Source organism: Encephalitozoon hellem, chromosome VII (assembly GCF_000277815.2).
Source record: "Encephalitozoon hellem ATCC 50504 chromosome VII, complete sequence".
In the NCBI taxonomy this organism is placed as follows: domain Eukaryota; kingdom Fungi; phylum Microsporidia; family Unikaryonidae; genus Encephalitozoon; species Encephalitozoon hellem.
The window spans coordinates 81235-106785 of NC_018474.1; the positions used below are offsets into that span (position 1 = coordinate 81235).

The following is a 25551-nucleotide window of genomic DNA, read 5'->3' on the forward strand; positions in this document are numbered from 1 at the left end:
CATGCTGCCCATTTTTGGCCTTACTTTTGCAGCTACCCTTCCTTCTTCCTTCCTTCCTGCTTTTTTTGCTTTCTAGGCTCCTGGAGCTTATAAAGTGCAGAGACCTCGCCGTAGTACGCGTTCCCGTTTTTTATATAGAGCACCAGAAAGTCGTCCACCCTTTGTGGCAGGCACGCGAAGGCCCTTCCATCCGACATGCAAGCCTTTCTAAACAATTGTGAGGATTCTTCCTCCAAAATGCTAAAGGAAGATTTCTGGAAGTCTATGTTGTCTGACTGAATGATAACATGCTCCTCGCCGTGTCCTGGGAAGAGACTGTAGGCTTCTTCTACCTTGATGTTGCTGTCCATGGGGTGAACTATTGTATCCTCCACATCTTCAAAGGACTCCTGGATATACTTTTGATAGTCGAAGATCCTGCTCACGCTTTCCTTTATCCTCTCTCTCTCCAGAGCCTCAGTTCTTTTTTCCAGGTCCCTAAGGGCCTTATTTGTATGACCGATGCTCCTGGTGGTCCCTTCAATATGGTCTATGACCATCCCCATGAAGTCTATGTCCATTGCATCAAGGAGGTCTGTGTACAGTTGCCTTGGCACTACCTTCTCGAGAGACCCGTCAAACGAGGTGAAGTCTCTTTTTATCTGCGGCTCAATGTAACACATCCCTGGGACAGGCGCAGGAGGCGAGTTTGCCCAGCATATGCTCTCTTCAAGCTTCTTGTGGTTTTCCTCTGCATTCATTCCGGGACGTCAAGCAGAGGAATTTTTCTAGGGCTGAGTTGAGGAGAAAGTAGAAAAAAGAGTAGAGGAGGGAAACCTTTAGATCAAAATGCTGGATGCTGGAGAGTAGTCTGAATTTGGTTACAACGCAAACGGCTGCCTTTCGAGTTGGACTATTTTAGTCTAAGACATCGCTCAGTTTCCAAGCACCTCCTAATCATTCCGTTCCGGTCATAGGAGAAGCGAACGTTTCTGTTATGAACGATCCCCAGCATTAACTAGGTGCCCTTTCGGCTAGACGTCTCATCTCAGACCTTCCCAAGGGCAGGGCCCCTAATCGAAAGCTTCCAGCCTCCAGCAGGGGTAAGGAAACAAAAATTTATGAATAGTGGGAGGAGTGCCCTTGGGATGAAATTAAGGCTGGAGTCAATAACAATCCACAACTTCAAAAGCTACAGAGGAACCCATGTGATCCAAGGCCTGGACCCGAGGTTTACGGCGATAGTTGGGGCCAATGGATCTGGAAAAAGCAATATAATAGACAGCATTCTCTTTGTTCTTGGATTCCGAGCAAGGAAAATGCGCCACTCGTCGGTGGAAGGGCTGATATACAACGGGGATGGAAAGGAGGACATGTGCTATGTGGAGCTGGGATTCAATAAGTTTAGGATAAGGCGCGAGGCTTATTTGTCGAGGAAGTCCAAGTACTTTGTGGACGGTGAGGAGGCGTCTTCTGCAGTTGTGATGTCTCTACTGAAGAGTGAGGGTGTTGACATGGAGCACAACAGGTTTCTGATACTGCAGGGGGAGATTGAGAGCATTGCTATGATCAAGCCGATGGATGATGGGCTGCTTGAGTATCTTGAGGATGTGATTGGAACAAGTGAGTACAAGGAGGGCATTGAGAAAGAGGAGAGAGAACATCGAAGGGTGACAGAAGAGTATGAAAGCAAGTCTGCAGCTCTGAAGTTCTATGGAAAGGAGTATGAGCATATTGAAAAGAAGAGGGAAGAGAGCTTGAGGATAGTACAAAGGAAGGCTGAGTGTTTGTATCTGGATGCCGATCTCCAGCTTCTCTGCAGCGAAAAGAACGGGAGGAAGCTGTCGAAGCTTCTTTCTGAAAGAAAGGAGATTGAGGAGAAGCTTAGTGAGATTGCAAGGAGGAACAAGGAGAACGGAGGAAAGGTTGAAGCACTGGAGAGAAGGGGCATGAAGGCGAGGGAAAGAGCACGAGATTCCGAGGAGAGGTTTTTGGAAGCCCGAAGGGAGTACCAAAGGGCAGAAAGAAGAAGGAGGATGGTGGAGGAGTCTAGGGATGAAGCGTTAAGACGGATTGAGGAGCTGAGTAGGGAGATTGAGGAGATCAAGTGTGGAGAGGACAGAAGGCGCAAGATGCGGACTGAATACGGGAAAGAGATTGACCGGAACGCCAAGGAGATTTTAAGATGCAATGAGGTAGGTGAGAGACTTCGATCTGAGATTGATAGAGAACAGAGAAGGGTTGAGAAAGAAGCCAAGGAAAAGGTTGAGGAGATTGTACGGGAAGAGGAGAGGATGATGAAGCTTCTTGAAAGGAAAGGAGAGATTGGAGAGAAGCAGCGGAGCCTTGAGTCGAAGCTAGGGGGACTAATGTCCAGGAGGTCTGAAATTCTGGGAAGGATTGAGGATATTGAAGGGAAGCTAGCAAAGATGGACGGGAAGAAAGTTGCATCTGGAAGGGACGAGGGAGTCATTGAAAGGGAAATCAGGGAGATTGAAAGGGACTTGGCCGAGACACGGCGAGAAATGAGCAGAAGGATGCAAAGGGTGGAGGAGTACAAGGAGAATGAAGAGAGGAACAGCAGAGAGAATGAGATTCTTCGGAGGATTGAGCATGTGAAGGGGGTGTATGGAAAGCTGAATGACTTGGGAGAGGTGGAGTCCTGTTATGAAAAGGCGTTTAGGATATCAGGAAAGGGCCTGAGCAGTATAGTTGTTGATACGACATGTACTGCAGAGAAGTGCATTTCTTTGATCAAAAGCCATGGGCTGGGGCGTGCTACGTTCATAATACTTGATAGGATTTGCGAGGTTCCCAGCCTCCCGAAGGAGAGTGTGCCCTATATGTACAGTCTTGTCAAATGCTCTCCGGAGTTCCGAAAATGCTTTTACTTTGCTCTGAAGGACACATTAGTCTGTGACGAATTAGAAGTGGCTAAGAGGCTTGCCTTTGGAAAGCAGAGGAAGCGGGTTGTGACGATTGATGGAAAGCTTATTGAGAAGAGTGGGGTTATGAGTGGAGGAAAGACGTCTGGGAGGATGAAGAGTGTTGAAGAGCTTGAGAAGGCATGTGCGAAGATGATGGAGCTTCGGAAGATGAAGGCTGAAGAGCTTGATGTTATTAAGGGCTTGAGGGAGAAGGGGCGTCTCTGTAAGGTCCGGGAGAAGCTTAGCTCTGAGCTTGAGGATGTGATGAAAGGCATTGAAGCAACAAGCAGGAAGATCAATAAGGAAGAGATTGAGAAGATTGAGATGGAGGTTGTAGAGGCCAAGAAGAAGGTATCTTTTCTGAGGGACGCGGTTGAGGGACTCACTGATATTGAGACCCGAAGGAAGAAAGAGAATCTTCTCAGTATTAACGAGAGGATTGAGATGTTTGAGAAAAGGAACCTTGAGCTGAGGCTGCAGCTTGAGAGCTGTGTGGAAACAGGGTTGAAGGAGAAGGAGCAAGAGCTTGAAGAAAGAAGGAGGGTAGTTTCAAGTATCACTATTGAGGACATTTCTGGGATTAGAAGCAAGATGGCTGAGTGCGAAAGTGAGCACAGAAAGAACTCAGAGGATCTCAAGGAGATACTGGATGAGATTGCAAGTATGAAGTCTGTTCTTGGAAATGACTATCACATGGAGATTGATCTGAAGAATAGACTTGACGATGTGGATGACAAAAGCGAAGAGTGCAAAAGGTTGATTCATGAGAGTAGGAGGAGGGCAGTCACTCTTGAAGAGGAGGTTAAGAGGTACGTGGGTATGTGCAATGATATCTACAGCAGGATCCGGGCTGAGGAGATGAGCTCAGAGGAGATCGATGAGGCAATAAGGAGGATCGGTAGCACCATCACGAAGCTGAGGAAGGAGGAAGACGGAGAGGTTGATATGAATGTATTTGGAGAGTACGAGAAGGCCAAGTGTGAATATGAAAAAGTGAAGGAGGAACATGAATGGTTTAAGTCAAGACTCGAGAAGATAGGAGCGTCACTGGAATGTCTGAAGAGGAAGAGACACGATGAGTTTATGGAGGGCTTCTTACAGATATCCAAGAACCTTAAGGAGATCTATAAGGCTATCACATATGGGGGGAATGCTGAGCTGGAGCTGGTTGACCATCTTGATCCGTTCAGCGAGGGAGTGATCCTAAGTGTGATGCCGCCCAAAAAGAGCTGGAAAAGCGTTGGAAACCTGAGCGGAGGAGAAAAGACACTTAGTAGCCTTGCACTTATTTTTGCACTTCATAGATACAGGCCATCGCCATTCTATGTGATGGACGAGATAGATGCTGCCTTGGATTACAGGAATGTGAGTGTGATATCGAACTTCATAAGAGAGATGTCTGACACCGCTCAATTCCTTGTGATAAGCCTACGCAGCGACATGTTTGAGCTCAGCGAAACCCTGCTTGGGGTGTACAAGACAGATAATGTTTCTCGGTCTCTGGTTGTAAACATAGGAAAGGTTACAACGAAATAAAAGTTTCTTTATCCTGGGCTTCTTGTGCCGCTTTGCTTCCCCCCTTGATGGAGAAGTATGAAAGGCCATTCCTTCACTTTGTAAGAGACGATTTTTTATCTCCCTCTGATGTTGAGGCAGCGAGAAGCATACACGGGAGGTGTGCATTTAGAGAGCTCCACACAGACCTGTTCCGGTTCTTGCAGACCGACGAGCTGAAAGAGAGAGAGGACCTTGAGTTTTTTAGAATTTCTCTGATGAAGGTCTTTGAGGAGATTGGAGATGTGAAGGGAGGATGGATAGATTTGTTTGGGTCCTACTATAGGAAGGGGGATTACCTTCTGTGTCACGACGACAAGACCGAGAACAGGAGGTTTGCCTTCAGCTATTACTTGGAGGACCACGACTCTGGAGAGCTTATTCTCTATGAGAGTGATTGCAAGACGGTTTCGAAAACGGTCAAAGTGAAATCCAACAGGCTTGTAGTTTTTGAAGTCTGCGACACATCATTTCATGAGGTTGGATACTGTGAAAAGGATGGAAGAAGAGCATTTACTGGATGGCTGAACTTTAAAGAAGTAAGGCATGACGACGACAGTAGATGTACGGATGTGTTTGACCTAAGCGGGTGTGAAACCTTCCCGCTAGAAGTGGACTTTAACGAGAGTCCCTTTGTATTCTATCCGGGCATAGAGTATGACTTTGAGTGCATCTCTGGTGCTGTTGAGGGCCCCTTTTGCCTCCGGAGGGTGGAAAGAATAGAGATCAGTAACCCTCTGGTTCCGAGCATAGAGGGATGGGAGCTCAAGGATGGAGGCTTCTATCGTTTCAGGGTGGGGGACTACATTCTTCTAAATGACAGATGCAATGCAGTGGAAGGAAATGCATGTGACGTGTTCTTCATAGGTGGAGAAGAAGCAGCCTATTGCGATGATCTGGAAGAGCTGGAAGACTCTGAGAGTCCAATCAAGTACCTGGACAAAGAGGGGAGATTTGTATGTGGAATCCCAATAACCAAGGGGATGTTTGCTGTAAGGCGTGACGGGCTCTCCTTGTTTGTGGAAAGATGCAGCAGGGAGTTTTTCCTGGCACACTTTGTCTACGTCGGAAAGGACTGAGTGGGTGATTTTAGTTAAAGCCGTATTTATTTTTCACTTTTTACTTTCTTGCTTCCATGGTATTCCCATAGAGGAACAAAGCTTTCAAAGAACCCTACATCTTCAAACAGGTTTGGAAACAGCCATATTCCTGGCGAGTACAGTATATATGTCACTGAAAACAGTATCAGTCTTATTATTGCGAGGACAATTATGAATGTGATGAATCCACCGAGCGGATAGACCATGTATGAGAACAGGCGCTGCTGGATGTTCCTCGGCCACATTCTGAAGAGAACAATTGTGAATGTCACTAAGACAAACACACCACAGAGAACAAGAGAGATGCTGGATGTCCTTTCATTTGCAAAGACATAGTGATGGTTCTCTTGAAACCTTTGGTCAAGCACCACGTCGCATTCCTTTGTGTTTCTCTTGTTGATGGACACCTTAAACAGAATGCTTTCGTTTAAAAGCTCCTGCATGACAGACTTTGCTTGCAGTGGATCCAAGCCTCCTTTGGTTAGCAGGGCAAGGGCATCACTTCCCTTGAATACACCTACCCTTCTTCTATATCTCAATGTTTTCTCCTCCGTGTTAACCCATCTCAGGATGTCCTCATATTTTTTCAATTCCATGCCCATTTGTTTGGGATCAAATTTTGGAATTTTTTGTCTGCTCCGTATGCTCATGCATCACCCTCGCTCCAGAATGAGGCTAAGAGCCTTGATCAAAAAGAGGGCAAATGATCTTTTGCTTTCGCTAAGGAGATTAAAGGCAGAGATACACAGTGAAGATGTCTTTGGATTGGTTCTTGGCGATATCCATAAAAGCTACATCCGGCTGGTGGCGCTACTTGACAAGCCAAAAATCAAACACCAGGAGCTTAGAAAGATCGACTCCACGAATGGAATTGTGAAATATAAGTCTGGGGAGTTTGAGTTCTTACACCATACCGAGCACGGCATCATATCTGTAAGCGGGGGAGACCCAGGAGTGAACAGTTACATCCTTTGCTCAATAAGAAGTGAGCCTGCAGACAGGCACCTGAAAATTGTCAACGATATGTTAGTGATGTATGTTGGATATGAAAAAGCCTTATGTGACATATGTGGAAACTATGCGGTGATCCCGGGCTTCTTAACACCGACATGTAGGACCATCGAGGAGGACTTCATACTTGTGCATCACGCCCAGTGCAAAATGGAGTAGCTCGGAACAAGGCCTGAGCGTTTGCGACAAATTTTGCAATCCCCCTTGGATGATCGAATGCTCTGTATTTGGATATTTGAAGGAGATCGACTGCATCTGCAGCCATCTGAGGCTATATAAAAGAACAGAAAAGATTGTCAACGAAAGCATATATTCCAATGGGCCGAACACGTTGCTTGTGTCTGAAGAAAATGATGGCGTTTATCTGATAAGTAGGAGCGCACCAGACAGAAACAAGAATAGGATCTCACTTTGCTCAAAAGTGCAGAGGTCGAGAGTCAGAACACTCAACACTCTTAAGACGTTTCTGTCTTCACTTGGATTTGAACTGGAGAGGCAAGGAAGGGTTGAGCTAATAACCTTCGAGAAAGGCTCAAGCCATATCGAGATATCGAGGCATGTCTCTGGGGAGGGTAGTAATCACAGAGAGACTGGTGACGATTACTACTTAGTCAAGGCATTTATAGTTTCAGGAAACGCACATGACGGAGAAAGAATGCTAAGCAGAATGATTGAGGAGCTCGAAGGCCAGGTCCAGCTTGTAAAGCCATCAATAAAATAATTCAGGTGCCCTTCTGCGATAGATCCTGTTCCTTTTTACCTATCCAATGGTTATGGCCCAAGTCTCGTCCCTGGGCCCCTTAAGTTAACCAGAGTGTCCTACCCCAGATGATAGCAGAATATAAAAGTATGGCTTACAGTATAACTGTATCGCTTTGCCTAATGGCAGGGCTATTGATGGAAAGTCTTGTGTGTAAGACAGCAAACTGTGCATTCTTTTTGAGTTCAACACTGTTCATATCAATGGCCTTGATGTTGTTCAACCTAGCGCACATGATGAAGGCAAAGACAAGGATTACGCTTATCTCTGCATACATGGGGTCCATAAGTGCCTTGATGGACATCATGATTATCTTCATGTACACAAGGATTCTACAAGCAAACTCTTTGTTCTTCTGCTTGGCCTATTTGCTATACCAGCTGACGGCTTCCATTCTGACCTGCTTTACATCGTTCACGAGCTCCGCCTTCATGATATGGATATGTGTCATATTTCTCTGCCCATTATTTGACCTGTGGTTTGTAGAGGAGCATGGGTTCTCAAGGTCTCAGGTTCCAGACTTTATGAAGTACTACATCGCAAACGGCTCCATGAACATAATATTCTTCATTCCCATGGTTGGAATCAGAGTGATATTCGGAGAGTTCTTCGGGAGAATTGAAGACAGGGAATCGTCCGACTTCTTCAACTCGTTAGCAATGGCTGCAATTGGAAGCGCACTGGCATTCATCGATGCGCCCGCATTCAAGGGGGAGCTCCGTAAGGTAGGCAGTGTCTCCACCCCATTCATCGTATCAAACAGCATCCTTGCTGGATCCTTGATGATCTTGAAGTCAAATGGGTGCATAACCCTTCCTTCTGTGTACCCATCAATGTCCATATTGTTTATGATAATATCTGCATTGTTCTGCTCTTCCCACATGCCTTGGCTCTGGAAGAAAACAATTCTGGAGCATTCCTTGAATTCCCCGTACCTCTTCTATCTATCCACATTCTCTCTCTTCATAATATACATAATCATCGTGCATAAGAATAGCATCGTCTCCCGTCCCACAAGAGATGGGTTCGTGCCCGGAATGACATGGTGGCTCTGGGGATAGATCTGTGATCAAGTATAAGATCACACATTGTGATTAAATTAATCTGTGTTTGATCATTGTTTGCTGGGAACAGTATCCGTTATGGCCGTGCATAACATCCGAAGCCCGTAGAAGCATCTACTGGTGATTTAATTTGATACTAAAGTGCTTAGCTTTAATTAATTTGCCTTTATTGAATCAGGATGCAAAATATTTAAAGATCAAAATAAAACAAACAAATGGCCGGAGAGACGCTGAGAAAGATACAGTCCCTGCTCAGCGAGATGGTTGCCTCCTTTATTTTCGGGTTCGCTGTTTATTCCGCTATTTTAGGGTCCACTATCGCACAGCAGCCCGCAGCCAAAGTCATCATTGGGTTGACAGTTGGATTTTCTGCTATCGGAATAATATACTCCTTCAGCGATGTAACCATTGCACACTTCAACCCTGCAATCACCCTCGCAGCAATACTCACAGGCAAAATGGGGATCCTTTGCGGACTGGGATACATGCTAGCTCAGTGTGTAGGGTTCATACTTGCCGTATGTGCTCTCCTTGTATGCTCTCCTGTAGGATACAAGGAAACGCTGAACGTGATAAGGCCGGCGCCTGCTCCTTTTGGGGCAGACAACCTCAATGTCTTTTTCACTGAGTTCTTCCTCACAGCAATTCTTGTCCATATTGCATTTGCAGTTGCCGTGAATCCATACAGGCCAAAGGTTGACACTGATGGAAAGTTTGTGGACCCAGATGAGAAGGAGCCTGTAGATCGTAGGATCACGGCCCCCTTGTGCATAGGGCTAACACTTGGATTCCTTGCATTTATGGGCCTAGTAACTTCTGGAGGTGCATTCAACCCGGGCCTTACGCTTGCCCCTGTAATAATGTCAAACACATGGCAGCACTTCTGGCTTTATCTTGGAGCCCAGTACCTGGGAGGCCTTGCGGGAGGATTACTTCAAGTGTTTGTGTTATATAAGCTTAGCTCCAACTAGAGTTTCCTGCGCCAAATAATAGAAAAACTAATAAAATCTCACAAAACTTTTCATTCAGGCTGTAGCGTCTGCCATATCTGCAACATGTTATCCTCGGAGACACTTGCAATCTCAAACGGCTCCGCAGGGTTCCAAGAGATATCACAGACAGTACTCGTATGGCCCCCATGCAAGAATCTCATTTCAGGTGGCCCTTCCGCCCCATACTCCTCAGGGACTTGTGCATTGACCTGGCTTAGGTCCCACACAATCACCCTTCTGTCTGCGCTTCCAGATGCAAGTATCCCGCTGCGGTGCGGAGACCACTCTACATTCAGCACGTCTTTCGAATGCCCCAAGAGCACATGCAGTGGGTAGGAAAGACTTCTTCTATCCCACACCTTTACGGATTTGTCCCCAGACGATGTAGCAACAACATTCCCATCCAGCGGAGAAAAGCTTACCGAAAGGACATCAGAGGTATGTGCCTCTTCAACAAGGTCTACGCAGTCTCCAGCTCTTGTATCATAGAACATTAGGGCCCCATCATCCCCAACAGATGACAGCAGTCTCTTATCGAAAAAGCTGAACGAGCAATCATTAACAGCTGCTTTGTGCTGCCTTAACGTTAGTGTAGGAGAAACCAAGGAGGATTCCTGTGATATGTCAAACACACATACTCTTCCGTCTTCTCCACAGCTTGCAATCTCCTCGGAACTCAGACTGTTCCACGATAGCCCAAATCCTCCCCTCTCGTGCCCTCTCAAAACCATGTCGGGCTTCGGGATCTTTTCGTGGGACAGATGCTTTGTATAGTCGTAGATGTGTACGTCTGAAAGGTCAGAACGCACTGCTAGTATGTTGCATGCAGACGGATTATATCTGACTCTATTGGCTTCATCCATGACAGAAATCCTTTGGACAATCTTGAATCTCATATCTCCACTAACCTCCTCGTTCAGAGACTCATCAAATTCATCCGGAAACTCCACATTGGCTATGATTATGTATTCGTCCTCGCTTCCGCTCGTATGGGTGCTTAGAAGTAATCTCTGTGTTGTTCTTCCTGCCTCCTCATCCCTCCTCACATCTGGAAACCACTGGACAGAGAGAGATGGCCATTGTAGAGTGTGGCAGAACATAAGATCATATAGATATGGCACATTCCTCTTCCATACCTTGTACTCCTCATTGATCACCTTCTGCTCCAGCACCTGGTTATCCATCTACCAGGGTCTTGTAGCACAACAGAATAAAAACCAATCAGATTGGATGTTCAAAAACAACCTACTATGCCTTAAATCATTTATTCTCATCTTCAGAAGAAGCTGAAGCTGTTGAAGAAGCTTCTGGCATTGTGCACACCGTCGTCAGATGCCTCCTCTTGCTCTCTCTCCGCCTCAGGCATGCTCCCAAACTCACTGCTTACCCTTACAGACGCTCCATAGGGCTTTCTCGGCGGTGCCGACAGCACCTGCATAATCTTTGCCCGGTCAGACTCACTTCCAATTATGATGTTTGGCTTCAGAACCAAGCTCCCCGTCTTGTTCCCTTTGAATCCCTCATTGCGGACCCTAAGAACAGTGTCAAATGTCTTGAAGGGGCTTATACTTATCTCAAGCAACCTCCCATCAATATGGGTAAAGTAGGCAACTCCTCCCCCAATGGCAGTGCACAGGGGAATGTCTATCTTTCCTATCAGATCATTTCCACGCCTCTCAAATCTGCTGTCCTCTTGAACATCAATTATGAAAATTACATCTCCAGGAATATGGTTTCTCCTCTGGTCTCCCATGCCCTCAAACACAATCTTCTCTCCCTTTCTAACCCCGGGCTTTATGTTTACCTCAAACATAGTCTTGTCCTGTATATACTCTCCACCATTGCATGTACCGCATGGCTTGCCCTTAATCTTATGTCCAGACCCCTCACATCCATCGCATCGTGCCTCGGCAAGAGTCACAAACCCTCCGAGGTTTCTGCGCGTGGTGCACACACCACTTCCATTGCACTTCTTGCACGTCTCTACATCCTTCCCTCCTTTTCCATCGCATGTAGGGCATATCTTCTCAGTCCTGACATTGAACTTCGACACCTTCCCGACAAACGACTCTCTAAGGGAAATGGTTATCACATACTTGGTAGAGTTCACCTTGTTTGTTCTTTGATGGCTTCTCCCCCCAGTAAACTGGCTGAATATATCAAATATATCGGAATATCCTGCTCCGGAAAAGTGTGCTCCAAACTCTCCAACACCGCTGTCATACTCCTTCTTCTTCTTCTCATCAAACAGCACACTCTTCGCAGAGTTCAGCTTTGCAGACATCTCTCCACACTCCTTCTTTATCTTTTCTCTTTCCTCGTCGTTGGCTGCATTCTTCAGCTTGTTCTTCATAAACGGCGAATCCAAATGATACTTGGCCTGCTGCCTTGAGTAGGCCCTTCTTACATCAGCTATAGACGCCCCAGGACTCAGCTCGAGTATCTTATAATATCCCTTGGGATCCTTAGACATGGCCCTCTAACAGCCAACCTCTTTTATCTTTTTTTGTCGCAGAAAAAAATCTAGAAAAAACCAGGCTTCTCCTCACACATTTCAAGACTATCATAAAGCATTTAATCACAAAAAGAACCATCAGTCCCTCCTTCCGTTGCACATCTCACACATAGATGTGTTTCTCTCATTGACAAAAGTACACGCTTTGCATTCCCACTCAGTGCATCTATACTTTTCCATGCTGGACACAAAGCTTCTGAAATCCTTGGATTTCGAGATCGCCTTGAACTTATCCCTATCCCGCGAGCACACACATTTAAAAAGATCTTTCCAGTTGGAAAACATCCCCCGCACTCTTGCCAGAAGGGTGAAGTTTGAGAACTTCTCCATCGAGAAGTCTCCTCCAAAGTACTCAGCCATTCTTCTATCTCCAAACTTCTTTGGAATGAACTCTGTGCTTCTGAAGAGTGGGTTTGTCTTGCACCCATGCGTTAGCTTTACTATGAAAAACTCCCCAGGAAGATACGGGTCAGCCTTGACCATTGATTCCTCTGCTTTTGTTCTATAGAGAATATCTCTTCTTGCCAGAAGCATCTTTGGGTTTTCGGTTGGGAGGATCCAGCTTCCCTTGACAAGTGCCATGCACTGGTTGCTTACCTGGTATTCCTGGAGGCCTATATTCCCATCCTTATCCACAGTGGCTATTATGGTCACAAACCTCGACCCAAACTCCATCTCATTCCCCCCGTCCTTAAGCACATATGGATGCATGAGTTGCATCTTCGCAATAAACTCGATTTCCAAAGACGACAAAAAGTAATCTCTGATAATCTTATCGCTTGTCACACTACCGTTTTCCATCGAAATGTCGGTGTATATCATCCCAACTATCCCAAGCCCAGTCCCCGTAAAAAGGTCTTCTATAGGCCCCGTTATTACAAACCCATCCGGATAATCTTCTTGGTCGGGCTCCCATATCCCAGAAACAACTGCCTTTGTCCCTAGCGGAATCATCTCGTGCTCCATGTACTTTCCTATAAGGAACCCAAACCTTTGCCTTCCGCTTTCTCTCCAATTCCTAATGAAGTTCTCCACCAGGTGCTGCCCGTCAAACTCAACATGATCGACCATCCTAAACACTTGAGGCGCCAGTATTATGTTCTTCTCCTGGCATCTGCTGCATTTTGTGTTCGATCCGTGGTCTAGGCATACCACGACAGAATAGTCGTCGGCACTCAGCTCCTTCTTCTTGCTCTTCATCATCTCGTGGTACGATCCAAAGCTAAGATACTTGATCATGTTGTCCTTGTAGTACTTCTCATCCCATGGATCCAAAGGCGCACAGTTACTGCACATCGCATTAGAATCGTGCTGGCACAGCATACTATCCCTCTCCCTCTTTATGCTCTTGTCACTATCCTGCTTCTGCTTCGGTGTTTCCTTCTTCTTCTCATATTCAACATACAGTACTTGGCCATTCCTGAGCCCTAGGGTGGATGGCGTCTGGGCCTTGTCAAGCTTGTCTTTTCCATCCAGGGCCAGAGATATGCTTATCTGGTCAACCTCAAAGAAGGCAAGCAGCTGAGGCCCAAGCGCCTTGGACTCGTCTGCCTCTACCCGTCTTTGACCCTCCGGGCCTCGAACGATGAATATCATTCCAGGGCTTCTTACTCTTGTTTTTATTGATCAGAAGTTGATGGATGCCCATCATGAAGAGAAGAGGGGATCCATACAAGATACTTGGAGTGGAGCGGACGTCGACAGACACTGAGATAAAAAGAGCATACAGGAGGCTTCAAAGGATCTACCACCCAGATAGCAAGACGGGGGACAGGGAGGCATATGAGGAGGTATGCAGGGCATACGAGGAGATACAGAAAAGCCCGCCTGTGGAGATCATACCTGTTGACGATGTAGCAAAGATGTACAAAGGTTCCAGGGAGGAGGTCAGCGACATCATTGCACTGTACAACAAATACAAGGGGAGAGTAGCAAGGATTATAGATAATCTTCTTCTGTCTGATGACAAGGACGAGAGCAGGCTAAGAGAGATTATTGATGGGCTCATCGAGTGTGGCACACTTAAGAGATACAACGGATACTATAAGAGAGTTTGCCAAGATGCGAAAAGAAAAAAGAGAAAGGCAAGAGAAGAAAAGATGTCTAGAGAGATTGCCGAAGAGATGGGGATAGACATCGACGCGCCGCTGGAGGAGCTACTTGGGAGACGGGGGAGGAGAGATGGAAACTTTCTTTCCAGACTCGAGGAAAAGTATCTCAAGGGGCGTAGAGAGGAAGAAAGGTAGTTTTGTAAGCTATGAGTGTTTTGTTGACAAATGGATAGCCCTGGAATGGAGAAGGAGATTGACGATCTATTTCTCAGTGCAGATGATGAGAAGGTTGATCAGAATAAAATAAACACCTTGGAAAGATGCATGGAGGAGATTCCAAAGATATATCCGAATCTCGAGCAGGTCTGGACGAAGTGCAAGGAGATTGACTTGAGCCTGTCTTTGTACACGATCAAGCTAGAGTCGCTAGCAAAGGAGATGAAGGACATAGAAAAGGAAAACACAAAGCTGGAAAATGAGATTCGGTATCAGACGTCGATATACGAGCACCTGAAGGAGCTTCTGATCAACGTTGAGATCAAAGAAGACCACTTCATAGCACTGGAGAGCGAGTCGTTTGACAGCATTGACGGGGTTTGCAAGATTGAGAAGGCTTTAGAGGTACTTGGCAGCTTTAGTGTTGACGAGTACGACATCAGGATAGTGAGGGAGAAGAAGGAGAGGATCAACGATGCACTAAGAGGGTTCTACAAGAGGTTTATAACATACATGGGAAGCTTTATGGTTGGGAGCGAGAGTAGCGGAGAGCTGAAGGTTCACAAGGGTTTGTATGGGGCGATCAAGAGATTCAAGAAGATAATTCAGCATGCGAAGAGATATAGAGACTACTATGTTGTGATATGCTCTATATATGTGGCGCGGTCGAAGAAGCTGTATGAAAGGGAGTTTGGGTTTCATCTGAAGACTGTTCTTCGGCTGCTGAAGGAGAGCGTGACGCAGGATAAGGTGGACAGTGTGTTTGGATCTCTTTTTGAGTCGTATCGAAGCATAGTGAAGTGTGAGGACAGGTTTCTCAAGAGTATGGAGATTGAGGGGACGTGCCAGGAGATTTTTCGAAATATCGGGCTTTTGATTACGGAGTTTGTTGAAGATGTGTATGACATTGCAGATGTGGAGACACTGAATGGGCTGGGAAAGAGCTGGAAGGAAGCAGGCCCGGACGAGGATGTGTATGGCACCTTTCAGAAGGATCTTAGGGATGTGTATGAAAGATTGGAGGGCGATTATCTGAAGAAGAAGATGGGGAGGAAGGAGAATGGAGTTGGAAAGCTTGAAGAAGTCCTGAGCAAGTCAAGTAACGAGGAGTTGAAGAGGAGGGCTGTGATTCTAGGGGCGCAAAGGATTATGGAAGAAGAGGACCGGGAAGACCTAAAGAGAATCATAGGAAGATGGAGACAGCTTGACCGTATGCAGAAGATGTGCAGTGAAAAGGTTTGTGAAGTTGAGGATGCAGAAAAGAGGGTTGGGTCTGAGTTTGAGAAGAGTTGCATTGACGCAATACTTGGAAATGGAAATGTGGTGGAGAATGTAAGGGGAGTATTGTCTCTTGTTGAAGGGGAAGAGGACTTCAAGGATAAAGTCATCAAGAAGATAAGAGAAATGATTTCAAACAATGTGGAAGAAAAGGAGATAGAGGAAATAGACAAACTATTAAGGAAGGCGATGCGATCTTAGGCACTAGCAGGAAGAAATGTTCTAGTCCTCTGAGCCTTTAAGAGGCGAATGAAGTCAGATTTAAGTGCGATAAGGATTTAATATCACTTTCTTTTCGAGTATGCATACTTTAGCAGGTCGCATACCCTGCATGAGTATCCGTATTCGTTATCGTACCAGCTGATGATCTTGAAGAAGTTGGGCCCCATTGAAATGCTTGCATTGATGTCAAACACAGAGCTTCTTGGGTCTCCAATGAAATCAGAGCTTACCACAGGGTCTCTGGTTGTCCCGACGATTCCTCCATTTTCTTCTGAGAACTTCTCAACGGCCTTTGCTATTTCTTCGATGCTTGTTTCCTTCCTTGTTCTGCAAACAAGATCCACCACACTGACATTTGAGATGGGAACCCTCATGGCCATTCCATCAAGCTTTCCGGCAAGAGATGGAATCACCTTGCCCACCGAGGTTGCTGCACCGGTACTTGCAGGAATTATGTTGTTCATCCCCGATCTTCCGCTTCTGCTGGACTTCCCTATTCCATCAACAATATTCTGCGTGGCTGTTACTGCATGCACTGTTGTCATCAGTCCCTCCACAATCCCAAAGTTGTCGTCGATGATCTTGGCAAGGGGCGCTAGGCAGTTAGTAGTACAGCTTGCATTACTGATGATTCTCTGGGACGCATAGTCTTGATGGTTGACTCCATACACAAACATGGGCACGTCTTTACTTGGAGCAGTAACCACAACAATCTTGACATCCTTATGGTTCTCACACTCCTTAAGCCCAGTGAACACTCCGCTTGCCTCGACAACAGCATCCACCCCATACTTCGACCATGGGATCTTCTCAGGCTTATCGAAGTTCGACAGACACGTCTCCTTCCCTAGGTATGAAATCTTGTTGCCCTCAACCTTACACTCCTTGGCCTTTCCAAATACGCTGTCATACTTCAGAACATGCTGTACCTGCTCTACATTGAGGTTCTTATCGTTCACAAGCGGGACCTCAACACCTCTTTCTCTTAGGATTCTGTACACCAGCTTTCCTATTCTCCCCATTCCATTTATTCCTACCTTCATTTCTCAAGCACATTGAATTTTTCTTAAATACATTTGACAGAATAAACTAAAGAAGATCCAATTATTGCTTGAAAACAAATCCCGACGGCCCCAGCACATCCAATCAGTAGCCCTGGAAAAACACTCTTCAAAGGTCCAAGGACTCCACAAACAAAAAACAAAACATAGGTACCCAAGGGAAATGATTCTGAATAGACTGCTGAAGCACTCTGGAGAGATCAAAAGGTATCTGAAGCTGATAAAGGCTGTCCTTGTTACAATTCCTTTACTGACATTGAGAATAAAGGAGCAGAGTGAAATCTCTACTGCCGAGCCTGTACAGCACTACTTGGATGGAGGTATAAAGATCATCAATGATGGAGAGGCCCTTTTCACTGGCAACAAGTTTGTTCTCAACAGTCTACCGCCAAGGCTGACACTGAGAATTCAAGGATATCCAGAGCAGAAGGAGTACTATCATCCTGTGATCTCAACCCTAAGATCTATGGACATCAGAAACATTAATGTGATTATTGATCTAAACCCACCGGACGAGAAATGTGTTTATTTGTTTGAAATAGATCTGAAGTTTGGAAGCAAAGCATGTGTACTCGTACATCCGCTAAAAAACCATCAGCCGAATTCAGACCTCCTTCTTGTTGCTCGCGAGTTCTTCCCCTTCAAGCTGTCGTTTGACCCCATAGACATCATTCTTACAAATACTCCATCAAACCGCCTGCACATAGTACTGAAGAACACCTCGAGAAACCTAAAGGCATTCATGAACTTCATCAAATCCATCTCTTTTGTAAGAACCCATCCATACGGAAGCTACTTCTACATTCCCACCAATGATGGGTACATAGACATTACTGCATTCATCCCACTAGTGCTTTCTGTATTTGCAAGCTATACACTTGATTGGGCCTATGCATCCTACCACATTTCTGTCTCGAGGGTGTTCCTGGGAACCCTCCTCTACTCATTCTTTCCTGTCTCGTTCCTATTTTTCACAAGGAAGAACGAATATTCATGCTTTGCAGTAATATTTATGGTTCTGAATCCAAAGATAGGCCTGATATACATAGGAATGTGCTATCTGAGAATGGTGTGCGATGCAATCGCCACCATCAGATGCACCTTTAAATCACCAGACATAAGGTTGGTAAACACAAAGATTGCTCTGGATCACAAATCTAAAAGCAAAATGGAATAAATGTCCTTTAATTAGCCGTAACCATGGAATACTCCTTGATCATGAAATCAGCACCCAAGGAGATCTCGAGGATGTCCTTGAACGTGTTTCTGATGTTGTAAGGCATGCTTGCCTGTGTAACGACATCGGCCCCAAGGCTTATTGCTGCTATGCTGCTTATTGCGCTTCTCAGAGTTGAGAGAATATCCTCCTTCTCAACATCAATAAGAGACGAGTCGTAGATCACGCCATTCTCGTAGACCTTGTGCATGGTCATCTTGTAGCTAAATGGCTTGATGTTCAGCATCCCAAGAAGGTTAGCCTGGGAAGGCCCAACCCTGTCTCCTTCAGAGAGAACCTTGTATGGAGAGATGATCTCGACCTTACCCTTTGTGATCTTCGTTGCTATTCCAAGAACCTGGAAGTATGATGTCTTGTCTGGAGTCATTCCGGTGATGCAGTTGTCTACCCACACATCCTTCTGCGCAACATTTCCGACCTTAGCACATGCCTCTCTCACGTTTTCGTCAATGGCCTTCTTGATATCCCTGACATCCCCCTTGAAGAACACAAAGCAGACATCTCCCTTGATAAGCTCAAGGATGTCCGTAATCTCAGGCTTCCCCAGGTCGGCCATTGCTCGCTTAATCGCACTGTTCTTTCCCATCAAAAACTCTACATCGCTTCCCCACTGTCTTTTGATATCCTTCAGCTGAGTAGACACCACATTTTCAATCCCCACAAGAGCGAACTTGTTGTAGGTTTTGAAGAGCCTCATGGCCCTCTCATATGTCGCCTCCTTTCTTTCCTTAGCATCCCTTCTGGTCATTCCGGGGTGAAAAAATTTCTCTCTTTTGCTCTATCAGGTTGTGTTGAGGGACCTACACCGGACAGGATGTGTCTGCCAAGAGGACGGACAAATGTGATTTGAGAATTGTGGTTCACACCCTCTGAAATGGATGAACTTGTTAGGAAGGTTTCCCGCCGGCTTGGAACAGATCCAAAGGAAACAGTGGATATGATTGCCGAAGCACTTGGAGATCCATGCTACCAAGAAAGGCTGGTTGAGATTCTCGGGTACGAGATGATGGATGAGATAGAAACGATCTGCAGGAGTCAGGAGTATTTTGTATCCCAAGAAAAAGCAGTGGACAAGGGATTTTATGTGGAGTACAACTTTCCGGAGTCTATTCCTGCAGAGGTTGATGGCTCTGAGATTGTTTCTACGGATGCTACTGGAGAAGACAAGAAGTACTTTGACTACGAGAGATTTAACAAGGTTCAATCGAAAGTGTTTAAGGCGGCGTACAGAAGTGACGGGAACATGCTAGTGTGTGCACCCACAAGCTCGGGAAAGACAGATGTTGCCCTTCTGTGTGTCCTCAGGGCACTAGGTAAGGGAAGCAAGGTTGTCTACATAGTTCCGATGAGGGCACTTGCAACGGAGATAGCATTTAAATACAGAAGGAAGCTTGGAGAGCAAAGGGTTGTGGAGTATACTGGAGACACCGAAATGAAGGTCGAGGAGATGATAAGGTATGATGTGATAGTGTCTACGCCGGAAAAGTTTGATGTAGTAACAAGGAAGCAATACAATGTGTTCCGGGGCAGGATTGGGCTTGTTGTGCTTGACGAGATCCACATGCTGCAGGATGAGAGAGGGCCTGTTGTGGAGGCGATTGTATGCAGAATGTTTAGATATGTGGAGCTATGGCAAAAGCACATACGCATTGTGGGGCTGTCTGCCACTCTTCCAAACCACTCTGATGTGGGGATGTTCCTGAAGGCCGAGCATGTGTTCAGCTTTGATGGTGGGTACAGGCCTGTTCCGCTTCGGATGAGTGTTGTTGGGATGACTCGAAGGAGCAAGCCCCAGCTTGAGGAGGACTTTCTGAGGAGGAAGGTAAAGGAATATCTGAATGATGGAAAGCAGGTTCTGGTGTTTGTTCATTCGCGCGCAGAGACAACCAGGACGGCGAAGCTCCTAAGTGATGAGGATGTTCGTAGGGAAGTGAAGGGCGGCATTGTGAGCGGGGTGCTTTTGGAGCTTGTGAGAAGAGAGGTTGGGATACACCATGCAGGGCTCCCAAGAAGGATAAGGCTGTATATGGAAGACGAGTTTAAGATGAAGAGAATAAAGGTACTGGTTACGACAGCAACCCTGGCCTGGGGTGTGAATCTCCCTGCATATGCCGTAATAATCAAGGGGACAAGGTTCTATGACTCTTCGAAGGGAAGGTTTAGCGACCTAGGAATCCTGGATGTGCTGCAGATATTTGGAAGGGCGGGGCGCCCCCAATTCGATGCTAGGGGAGAGGGCTGTCTGATAACGACAGGAGACAAGATGGATCACTATGTGTCTCTGCTCAAGAATAGTAGGGATGTGGAAAGCAGATTGCTCCAGCATGTTGCAGATGTGATGAATGCAGAGATTTATCTAGGAACCATTGAGGATGTCAGCACAGCAATGGTGTGGCTGAAGAATACGTTTATGTACATTCGGATGTCGAAGAATCCTATGCAGTATGGAGTAAGCATGGAAGATCTACATGACGAGGACAAGGCGTTGTCTGATTATGTTGTTCTTACCTGCAAGAGGCTGGAGGAGTGTGGGATGGTAAGAATATATAAGAGGAGGATTGGGGACTTCAGAACATGGAAGTTCTGCAGTACTGAGTATGGCAGGATTGCCAGCATGCATTACCTGTCTCATGAGACGATAGAGGGATGGCTGAAGGAGATGGAAGACGTGTATGACGAAGACTCCATACTCAAGATCTGCTTTGAGTCTAAGGAGCTTTCTTCCTTAGGATGCCGAGAGGAGGATGAGGAGGCCATCAAGGAGCTTTGCTCGGAAATGGGCATGAAGTACGAAGTGTCCATAGGATGCAAGCTCATGACTCTTGTGAAGGCCTACATCAAGAGGCATCCAATAACAAGGTTTTCGCTTGTGTGTGATGCTGAGCATGTTGTCAAAAACCTACGGAGGGTTCTTATGGGGCTATGCCAGATCTTCATGTTTCAGGGAAGGCACCTGGCCGCCTCGAAGTGCTGCATACTGCTGAAAAGAGTGGAGAGGCAAAGAGAGAGATCTTGGAACGATGACAATAGGGTGGAAGCAGGTCTTTCCCGTGTGAATGGGATGGTCAAGGTGGAGATTTCCCTGAAGGCCAAAGGAGAGTATTGGATCTTTATATGGGACGGCTGTTCTGCGATCTATTCCGATCTTTTCAGGCAGAGGACAGGCGTATTTATAGAGTCCAAGTCCGATGTCCTGAAGATTGAGATCATTGCCAGGGACGAGTGGGCAAAGGTAGAGAAGGAATACAAGGTTTGTAAAGATACCAGTGTGAGGTCTCTATACTACGATGGGGTCCATGAATGCTCCCAGAAGTGGTCTATAGTGGGGGAGAAGCAGCCCTGTGCCCACTTCAGCATCATAAACGCATTTTCTGATCTTCCCAGGGCTATATCTGAATGGATGCTGAGTCACGATGATGCTTCTAAGCCTAAGGTTCTTCTAACGAGTAAAAAGGTTAGTCGCCACGATCTGCAGGATGGAGGGTGCCTCCACGTAAGCCTGTGTTACAGAAAAGAGCTTAAGGATGCTTCAGGGATAAGTGTGGCCTACCTGAGGCCAGACGTCCCCACCTGGTTTGCCAAGTATATTCTATGTGACTTTTCTCTTCAAATAAGATTTGTGCAAGTTGATTGTAGATCGTTCAGGGAGAGGCTACAGATCATGAACTCTTGTATTATATCGATGAGCATCTATACAAACAAGAGAGTTGTGATAGTAGCGCCTGACGAAGCCGACATGAGGAATACAGTGCAAGACCTCAGCACAAGAATGCTTCTAAGGGAGATGTCTCGTGGGAAATGCGGTGTGAAGGTGAGGAGCGGAGTCCCCAGGAGAGGAGACACAGGGGTGTTTGTAACCACCTTTGACAGGGCCTTGGATGTACACGAGGGCTTCACGGTGATTTTCAAAGGATGCTCTGACTCTGGCAGGTACTTTCCCATGTTTGAGGTATTGAGAATATGCGATTCCAAGGAGGTGTTTATATACGAAAGCAAGGATTTTATAGAGTACTTTAACTGTTGCATACTAAGTAACGGAGGAGATGGAGATTAAAGCGATGTTTAATTTGGGATATTTATGAGCATGAGGTTTATAATATGAAGGTAAGTGCTAGGGATATGTCATCCTTATCTCCTATGTCCTTGGCAGCTTCCTGAGGTGCATCCATGATCAACAGTAGACCTCCGAATGATGCTGTTATGGAAACCCTGCTGCCCCTATGCTCAACACTGTAAACCCTTCCGTAGGCTAGGTAGAAGCAGTCTATGTTCTCGTGGATTCCCCGGAAGATGCGTACCTCGACGGCATGGCCAACATGAAATTTGCATAAGGTGGTGTTGTAATCAAGGGCAATGGAGATTGTGGGGGATTGCATGTAGAGTCTTGAGACCTTTGTGTATAGCTTGCCTTCCTTGTCGATGTCGGTAATTTTGAAGCTGTCGGCCAATATCTGCATTGTAGGGTGGAAAAATTTGGATGCTGAAATGCCCTGTGATGGAGAAGAACAAGAGTGATGGGGAGAAAGCGGACATGTCTAGCGGGTTCCCCGAGGTGTTGCTTCCCATTGAGTTCTACGACAAATGCCGGAGGCCAAGAGACGACCAGAAGATCGAGTTTGTATCTTGGCGGGAGAAGGACTCTCTCCTGGGAGCAGGGAAAGGCGATTTTGTAGGCATTGTAAATGCTCTTGAAAATGAAAACTTGAAGATGGAAAAGGAGATTATGAGGCTTGCGGAGAAGCAGGATAGGATATGCAAGGAGAACGAGGTGCTGAGAGATGTTCTTTACGGGCTCTTATCGAAGTCTTCTTCTTGATGGATGTGTTTGTTTTACCTCTTTATAATTGAGCTCTGGAATAAACAAATCATAGAATGGATATTGGAAGAAAGGGACTAAGCGACGAGGACTTCAGCAATGCTTGGATGGCTATAGAGAATGAGCTTCAGAAGCTTGCCTCTGGAGGCCTATGCAGTGCATTAGAAATCTACAACAGCATATATGTCATCTGCACATCGTCTACGCCAAGGCTCGAAAGTAGGCTGTACTGGAAGATAGGAGACTTTGTCTACATGAAAGCCAGGGAGATAAGGAAGGAGGTGTTTGGGGCCGAAGATTGGATTTGGGAGTACAACAAGGGGTTCCGGAAGTTCAAGGCGATGGTACTTGCGATTGATGAGCTGTGTGACTTCCTGAATGAATGTGTGAAAGGAAGGACTATGAGGGACCTTGGGTTTCTCCTGTGGGAGAGGTGTGTGCTCCAGCAAACGATGAAGTACAAGCACACAACGCTTGGGTTTGAGCTGGTGAATCAAGGGAGGATTGAGGTTGTGAAGGATGCAATAGAGTCTTTCCGGCTGATTGTCCCTGACCTGAAGAAGCCGATGCTTTACTATACACAACGATACGAGCAGTTTGCGCTTCAGAAGATTGGAAGCAAGTACATGGATGAAATAAAGTCTGTGTGTGGAGAGGTTGAAAGGTATTCGTTCTATGTGAAGGAGAAGATTTGGTATGAGAAGAGTATTCAAGAAAAGATATTCCTTGAGGAGTCGTGGGGAAAGGTTGAGTCTGTACTTGAAGAGGTGTTTATACTAAGCAAAAAGGACTATCTTTTTGGGGAGATCTATAAGATAATGTCGATGCACAGGCTTCCCGTCGAGATTCTTGGAAAGGTCTGCAAGGGGGCTGAGTGCGAGAAGCAGGGTTTTGACTCTGGAGGACACCGAACAAACGATTTCTACGAGCTACAGGGGGAAGAGGGTGTTCAGAAGTTCAGTGGGGATGTTTTCCTGGAAAGGATGTCTGTTCTTTACAGGAACTTGTCAGGATTAAAATCTGCATATGAGATTTTCCGGGAAGTGTTTACTCGATATGTAAGAGAGGTGAGTGAAAGGCATATGGATGTGTACAGCAGAAGTATTGAGACTCTGTATATTTTTCACTGCATGCTTAGGCATGTTGTGGATGTTGGGTTTCTTGGGGATCAGGAATACTTCAAGATACTAAAGAGGGAGTTTTCCTGCAGCTGCATGAGACTGAAGCCGTCTCTGGAGGCAAGGTTGCTGGAGTTCTCTGAATGTATTGTCGGGGACAGCAGTGGGGTGTTCAGGTTTCTTAGTGGGGAGTTTGAAAGAAGCACGAGCAAAAGAAGCCTGGGGCTTCCATTTCTTGGGACGGGGGGTGTGGGTGAGGATGGATCTGCACTTGGAAGAAGATTTGAGGGAAAGAACGGGTTTCTGAGGCAGGTGTTTGGAACACTATACAAGATGGTAGAGAACAAGCATGTATTCTACGAGCTATATCTTTCTGGGCTTGGAAAGAGGTTGCTGGAGAGAAGCCCCAATCTGGATGAGGAGAGAAAGCTGATTTCTTTGATGAAGAGAAAGGGCAACCAGGACTTCACAAAAAAGGCTGAGGCCATGGTTGGAGACATAAGCATTTCGCTAAGCTATAACAAGGACCCTGACAGGTTTGTATGGATTCTGACACAAGCATATTGGCCATTGCAAGTGGAGAACCTAAGCATCGAGATTCCGGCACCTCTCGAGATGATAAGAAAAGTGTATGATTCGAAGTTCAACAAGAAGAAGTTGCATTGGACATGGCATTTGGGGAGTGTGTGTGTGGAGATTGATGGGGTTGAGATCGAAATGAATGTTCTCCAATACTCTGTCCTTGATCTATTCAACAGATACGAGCAGATTGATGCTGAGATGGTCCTGAGTTCTGTGAAGATGGGGACGAAAGTCACAAACGATGTTCTCAGATCCTTGATTGAGGGCAATCTTGTAGTTTGCAATGAGGGCCTGTACAGAATAGGAGATGTATCCTGTGCGGAGAAAGATATAAGAGGCCTGTACTGTAGCGAAAGCATTTGCACAGCACATGAAATAGATAGGAATGCATACTACCAGTCTCTTGTATCAAGCATGCTGAAGAAAAGAAAGAAGATGGATCTAGAGGAGATAGCAAAAGAGATTTTATCTAAACACACCGAGAGGTTTGAGTACGACGAGGCAGTCTTCCTGGAGGGTGTGAGGACTCTTGGAGACAAGGGAATCATAGAGGAGATAGAAGGGGCCTATGTCTACCTACCCTGACTCTTGGCTCTAGTGTATATACTTTTACAAATGGATTGCTAATCCCATGACAGAGCTATCACAAGAAAAAAGGGAGATGTATTTGAAGGAGATAGAAGAACTCGAGAAGACATTGAAGGAGGAGGAAGACGAACTTAAGAAAATTACAAAGACAGAGGATTTCTAGCAATAAAGAATTTATTCTATAGAGTCTTTACCTCAAGGGCCCCAGAAGGAGCCAAGCTTCCTCCCAGCCAGTAGGTTTTTTGCCTCATTGATCTTAGATGCTATGTACGGGCTTCCGCCTCTATCTGGATGGTTGATCCTCATCATCTGCATGTATCTTTGCATTATGTCTGTGGACCGAGTCTCCATGGAGAGAATCTTGAGCGCCTCGTCCGTGTCCATCGCCGACTTGAATCCCCTTGGATGGCCCGAGATGAATGGAAGATAGTCTCTGAACCTCTGGAGCATCCAGGGCCTTATAAAGCCAAATTTTTGGCT

General features: G+C 46.0%; 21 protein-coding genes and 1 non-coding gene across 22 annotated transcripts; 12 read left to right on the top strand and 10 right to left on the bottom strand.

The window, feature by feature from the left end:
- Positions 1-32: 32 nt before the first annotated feature.
- Positions 33-740, bottom strand: EHEL_070640 (uncharacterized protein; the record flags this gene model as incomplete). The annotated part of the gene is made up of 1 exon (XM_003887523.1): positions 33-740. One exon carries the CDS (start codon positions 738-740, stop codon positions 33-35), a length of 708 nt encoding a protein of 235 aa, XP_003887572.1.
- Positions 741-833: 93 nt separating this feature from the next.
- EHEL_070645 lies at positions 834-1072 on the bottom strand. The gene has a single exon (XR_009467985.1).
- A 55-nt stretch (positions 1073-1127) lies between these two features.
- On the top strand, positions 1128-4442 carry EHEL_070650 (chromosome segregation ATPase; the record flags this gene model as incomplete). The annotated part of the gene is made up of 1 exon (XM_003887524.1): positions 1128-4442. One exon carries the CDS (start codon positions 1128-1130, stop codon positions 4440-4442), a length of 3315 nt encoding a protein of 1104 aa, XP_003887573.1.
- Positions 4443-4489: 47 nt separating this feature from the next.
- EHEL_070660 (uncharacterized protein) lies at positions 4490-5539 on the top strand (the record flags this gene model as incomplete). Its single annotated transcript, XM_003887525.1, has 1 exon — positions 4490-5539. The coding sequence occupies one exon, from the start codon at positions 4490-4492 to the stop codon at positions 5537-5539; it is 1050 nt and encodes a 349-aa protein (XP_003887574.1).
- A 26-nt stretch (positions 5540-5565) lies between these two features.
- EHEL_070670 (preprotein translocase subunit Sec62) lies at positions 5566-6162 on the bottom strand (the record flags this gene model as incomplete). Its single annotated transcript, XM_003887526.1, has 1 exon — positions 5566-6162. One exon carries the CDS (start codon positions 6160-6162, stop codon positions 5566-5568), a length of 597 nt encoding a protein of 198 aa, XP_003887575.1.
- A 67-nt stretch (positions 6163-6229) lies between these two features.
- EHEL_070680 (uncharacterized protein) lies at positions 6230-6730 on the top strand (the record flags this gene model as incomplete). The annotated part of the gene is made up of 1 exon (XM_003887527.1): positions 6230-6730. One exon carries the CDS (start codon positions 6230-6232, stop codon positions 6728-6730), a length of 501 nt encoding a protein of 166 aa, XP_003887576.1.
- Positions 6731-6779: 49 nt separating this feature from the next.
- Positions 6780-7292, top strand: EHEL_070690 (uncharacterized protein; the record flags this gene model as incomplete). The annotated part of the gene is made up of 1 exon (XM_003887528.1): positions 6780-7292. The coding sequence occupies one exon, from the start codon at positions 6780-6782 to the stop codon at positions 7290-7292; it is 513 nt and encodes a 170-aa protein (XP_003887577.1).
- Positions 7293-7399: 107 nt separating this feature from the next.
- On the top strand, positions 7400-8392 carry EHEL_070700 (uncharacterized protein; the record flags this gene model as incomplete). The annotated part of the gene is made up of 1 exon (XM_003887529.1): positions 7400-8392. The coding sequence occupies one exon, from the start codon at positions 7400-7402 to the stop codon at positions 8390-8392; it is 993 nt and encodes a 330-aa protein (XP_003887578.1).
- Positions 8393-8610: 218 nt separating this feature from the next.
- On the top strand, positions 8611-9366 carry EHEL_070710 (aquaporin; the record flags this gene model as incomplete). The annotated part of the gene is made up of 1 exon (XM_003887530.1): positions 8611-9366. One exon carries the CDS (start codon positions 8611-8613, stop codon positions 9364-9366), a length of 756 nt encoding a protein of 251 aa, XP_003887579.1.
- Positions 9367-9416: 50 nt separating this feature from the next.
- On the bottom strand, positions 9417-10571 carry EHEL_070720 (uncharacterized protein; the record flags this gene model as incomplete). Its single annotated transcript, XM_003887531.1, has 1 exon — positions 9417-10571. The coding sequence occupies one exon, from the start codon at positions 10569-10571 to the stop codon at positions 9417-9419; it is 1155 nt and encodes a 384-aa protein (XP_003887580.1).
- Positions 10572-10663: 92 nt separating this feature from the next.
- EHEL_070730 (DnaJ-class molecular chaperone) lies at positions 10664-11860 on the bottom strand (the record flags this gene model as incomplete). Its single annotated transcript, XM_003887532.1, has 1 exon — positions 10664-11860. One exon carries the CDS (start codon positions 11858-11860, stop codon positions 10664-10666), a length of 1197 nt encoding a protein of 398 aa, XP_003887581.1.
- A 120-nt stretch (positions 11861-11980) lies between these two features.
- Positions 11981-13498, bottom strand: EHEL_070740 (nuclear pore protein; the record flags this gene model as incomplete). Its single annotated transcript, XM_003887533.1, has 1 exon — positions 11981-13498. One exon carries the CDS (start codon positions 13496-13498, stop codon positions 11981-11983), a length of 1518 nt encoding a protein of 505 aa, XP_003887582.1.
- A 53-nt stretch (positions 13499-13551) lies between these two features.
- On the top strand, positions 13552-14148 carry EHEL_070750 (DnaJ domain-containing protein; the record flags this gene model as incomplete). Its single annotated transcript, XM_003887534.1, has 1 exon — positions 13552-14148. One exon carries the CDS (start codon positions 13552-13554, stop codon positions 14146-14148), a length of 597 nt encoding a protein of 198 aa, XP_003887583.1.
- Positions 14149-14193: 45 nt separating this feature from the next.
- On the top strand, positions 14194-15648 carry EHEL_070760 (uncharacterized protein; the record flags this gene model as incomplete). Its single annotated transcript, XM_003887535.1, has 1 exon — positions 14194-15648. One exon carries the CDS (start codon positions 14194-14196, stop codon positions 15646-15648), a length of 1455 nt encoding a protein of 484 aa, XP_003887584.1.
- An 83-nt stretch (positions 15649-15731) lies between these two features.
- EHEL_070770 (glyceraldehyde-3-phosphate dehydrogenase) lies at positions 15732-16712 on the bottom strand (the record flags this gene model as incomplete). The annotated part of the gene is made up of 1 exon (XM_003887536.1): positions 15732-16712. One exon carries the CDS (start codon positions 16710-16712, stop codon positions 15732-15734), a length of 981 nt encoding a protein of 326 aa, XP_003887585.1.
- A 181-nt stretch (positions 16713-16893) lies between these two features.
- EHEL_070780 (uncharacterized protein) lies at positions 16894-17907 on the top strand (the record flags this gene model as incomplete). The annotated part of the gene is made up of 1 exon (XM_003887537.1): positions 16894-17907. The coding sequence occupies one exon, from the start codon at positions 16894-16896 to the stop codon at positions 17905-17907; it is 1014 nt and encodes a 337-aa protein (XP_003887586.1).
- Positions 17908-17914: 7 nt separating this feature from the next.
- Positions 17915-18715, bottom strand: EHEL_070790 (60S acidic ribosomal protein P0; the record flags this gene model as incomplete). The annotated part of the gene is made up of 1 exon (XM_003887538.1): positions 17915-18715. The coding sequence occupies one exon, from the start codon at positions 18713-18715 to the stop codon at positions 17915-17917; it is 801 nt and encodes a 266-aa protein (XP_003887587.1).
- A 126-nt stretch (positions 18716-18841) lies between these two features.
- On the top strand, positions 18842-22021 carry EHEL_070800 (ski2-like helicase; the record flags this gene model as incomplete). The annotated part of the gene is made up of 1 exon (XM_003887539.1): positions 18842-22021. The coding sequence occupies one exon, from the start codon at positions 18842-18844 to the stop codon at positions 22019-22021; it is 3180 nt and encodes a 1059-aa protein (XP_003887588.1).
- A 37-nt stretch (positions 22022-22058) lies between these two features.
- EHEL_070810 (RNA polymerase subunit Rpb8) lies at positions 22059-22424 on the bottom strand (the record flags this gene model as incomplete). Its single annotated transcript, XM_003887540.1, has 1 exon — positions 22059-22424. The coding sequence occupies one exon, from the start codon at positions 22422-22424 to the stop codon at positions 22059-22061; it is 366 nt and encodes a 121-aa protein (XP_003887589.1).
- A 20-nt stretch (positions 22425-22444) lies between these two features.
- EHEL_070820 (uncharacterized protein) lies at positions 22445-22783 on the top strand (the record flags this gene model as incomplete). The annotated part of the gene is made up of 1 exon (XM_003887541.1): positions 22445-22783. One exon carries the CDS (start codon positions 22445-22447, stop codon positions 22781-22783), a length of 339 nt encoding a protein of 112 aa, XP_003887590.1.
- A 56-nt stretch (positions 22784-22839) lies between these two features.
- Positions 22840-25068, top strand: EHEL_070830 (E3 ubiquitin ligase subunit Cullin; the record flags this gene model as incomplete). Its single annotated transcript, XM_003887542.1, has 1 exon — positions 22840-25068. One exon carries the CDS (start codon positions 22840-22842, stop codon positions 25066-25068), a length of 2229 nt encoding a protein of 742 aa, XP_003887591.1.
- A 198-nt stretch (positions 25069-25266) lies between these two features.
- Positions 25267-25521, bottom strand: EHEL_070835 (uncharacterized protein; the record flags this gene model as incomplete). Its single annotated transcript, XM_059743523.1, has 1 exon — positions 25267-25521. One exon carries the CDS (start codon positions 25519-25521, stop codon positions 25267-25269), a length of 255 nt encoding a protein of 84 aa, XP_059599506.1.
- Positions 25522-25551: the final 30 nt, after the last annotated feature.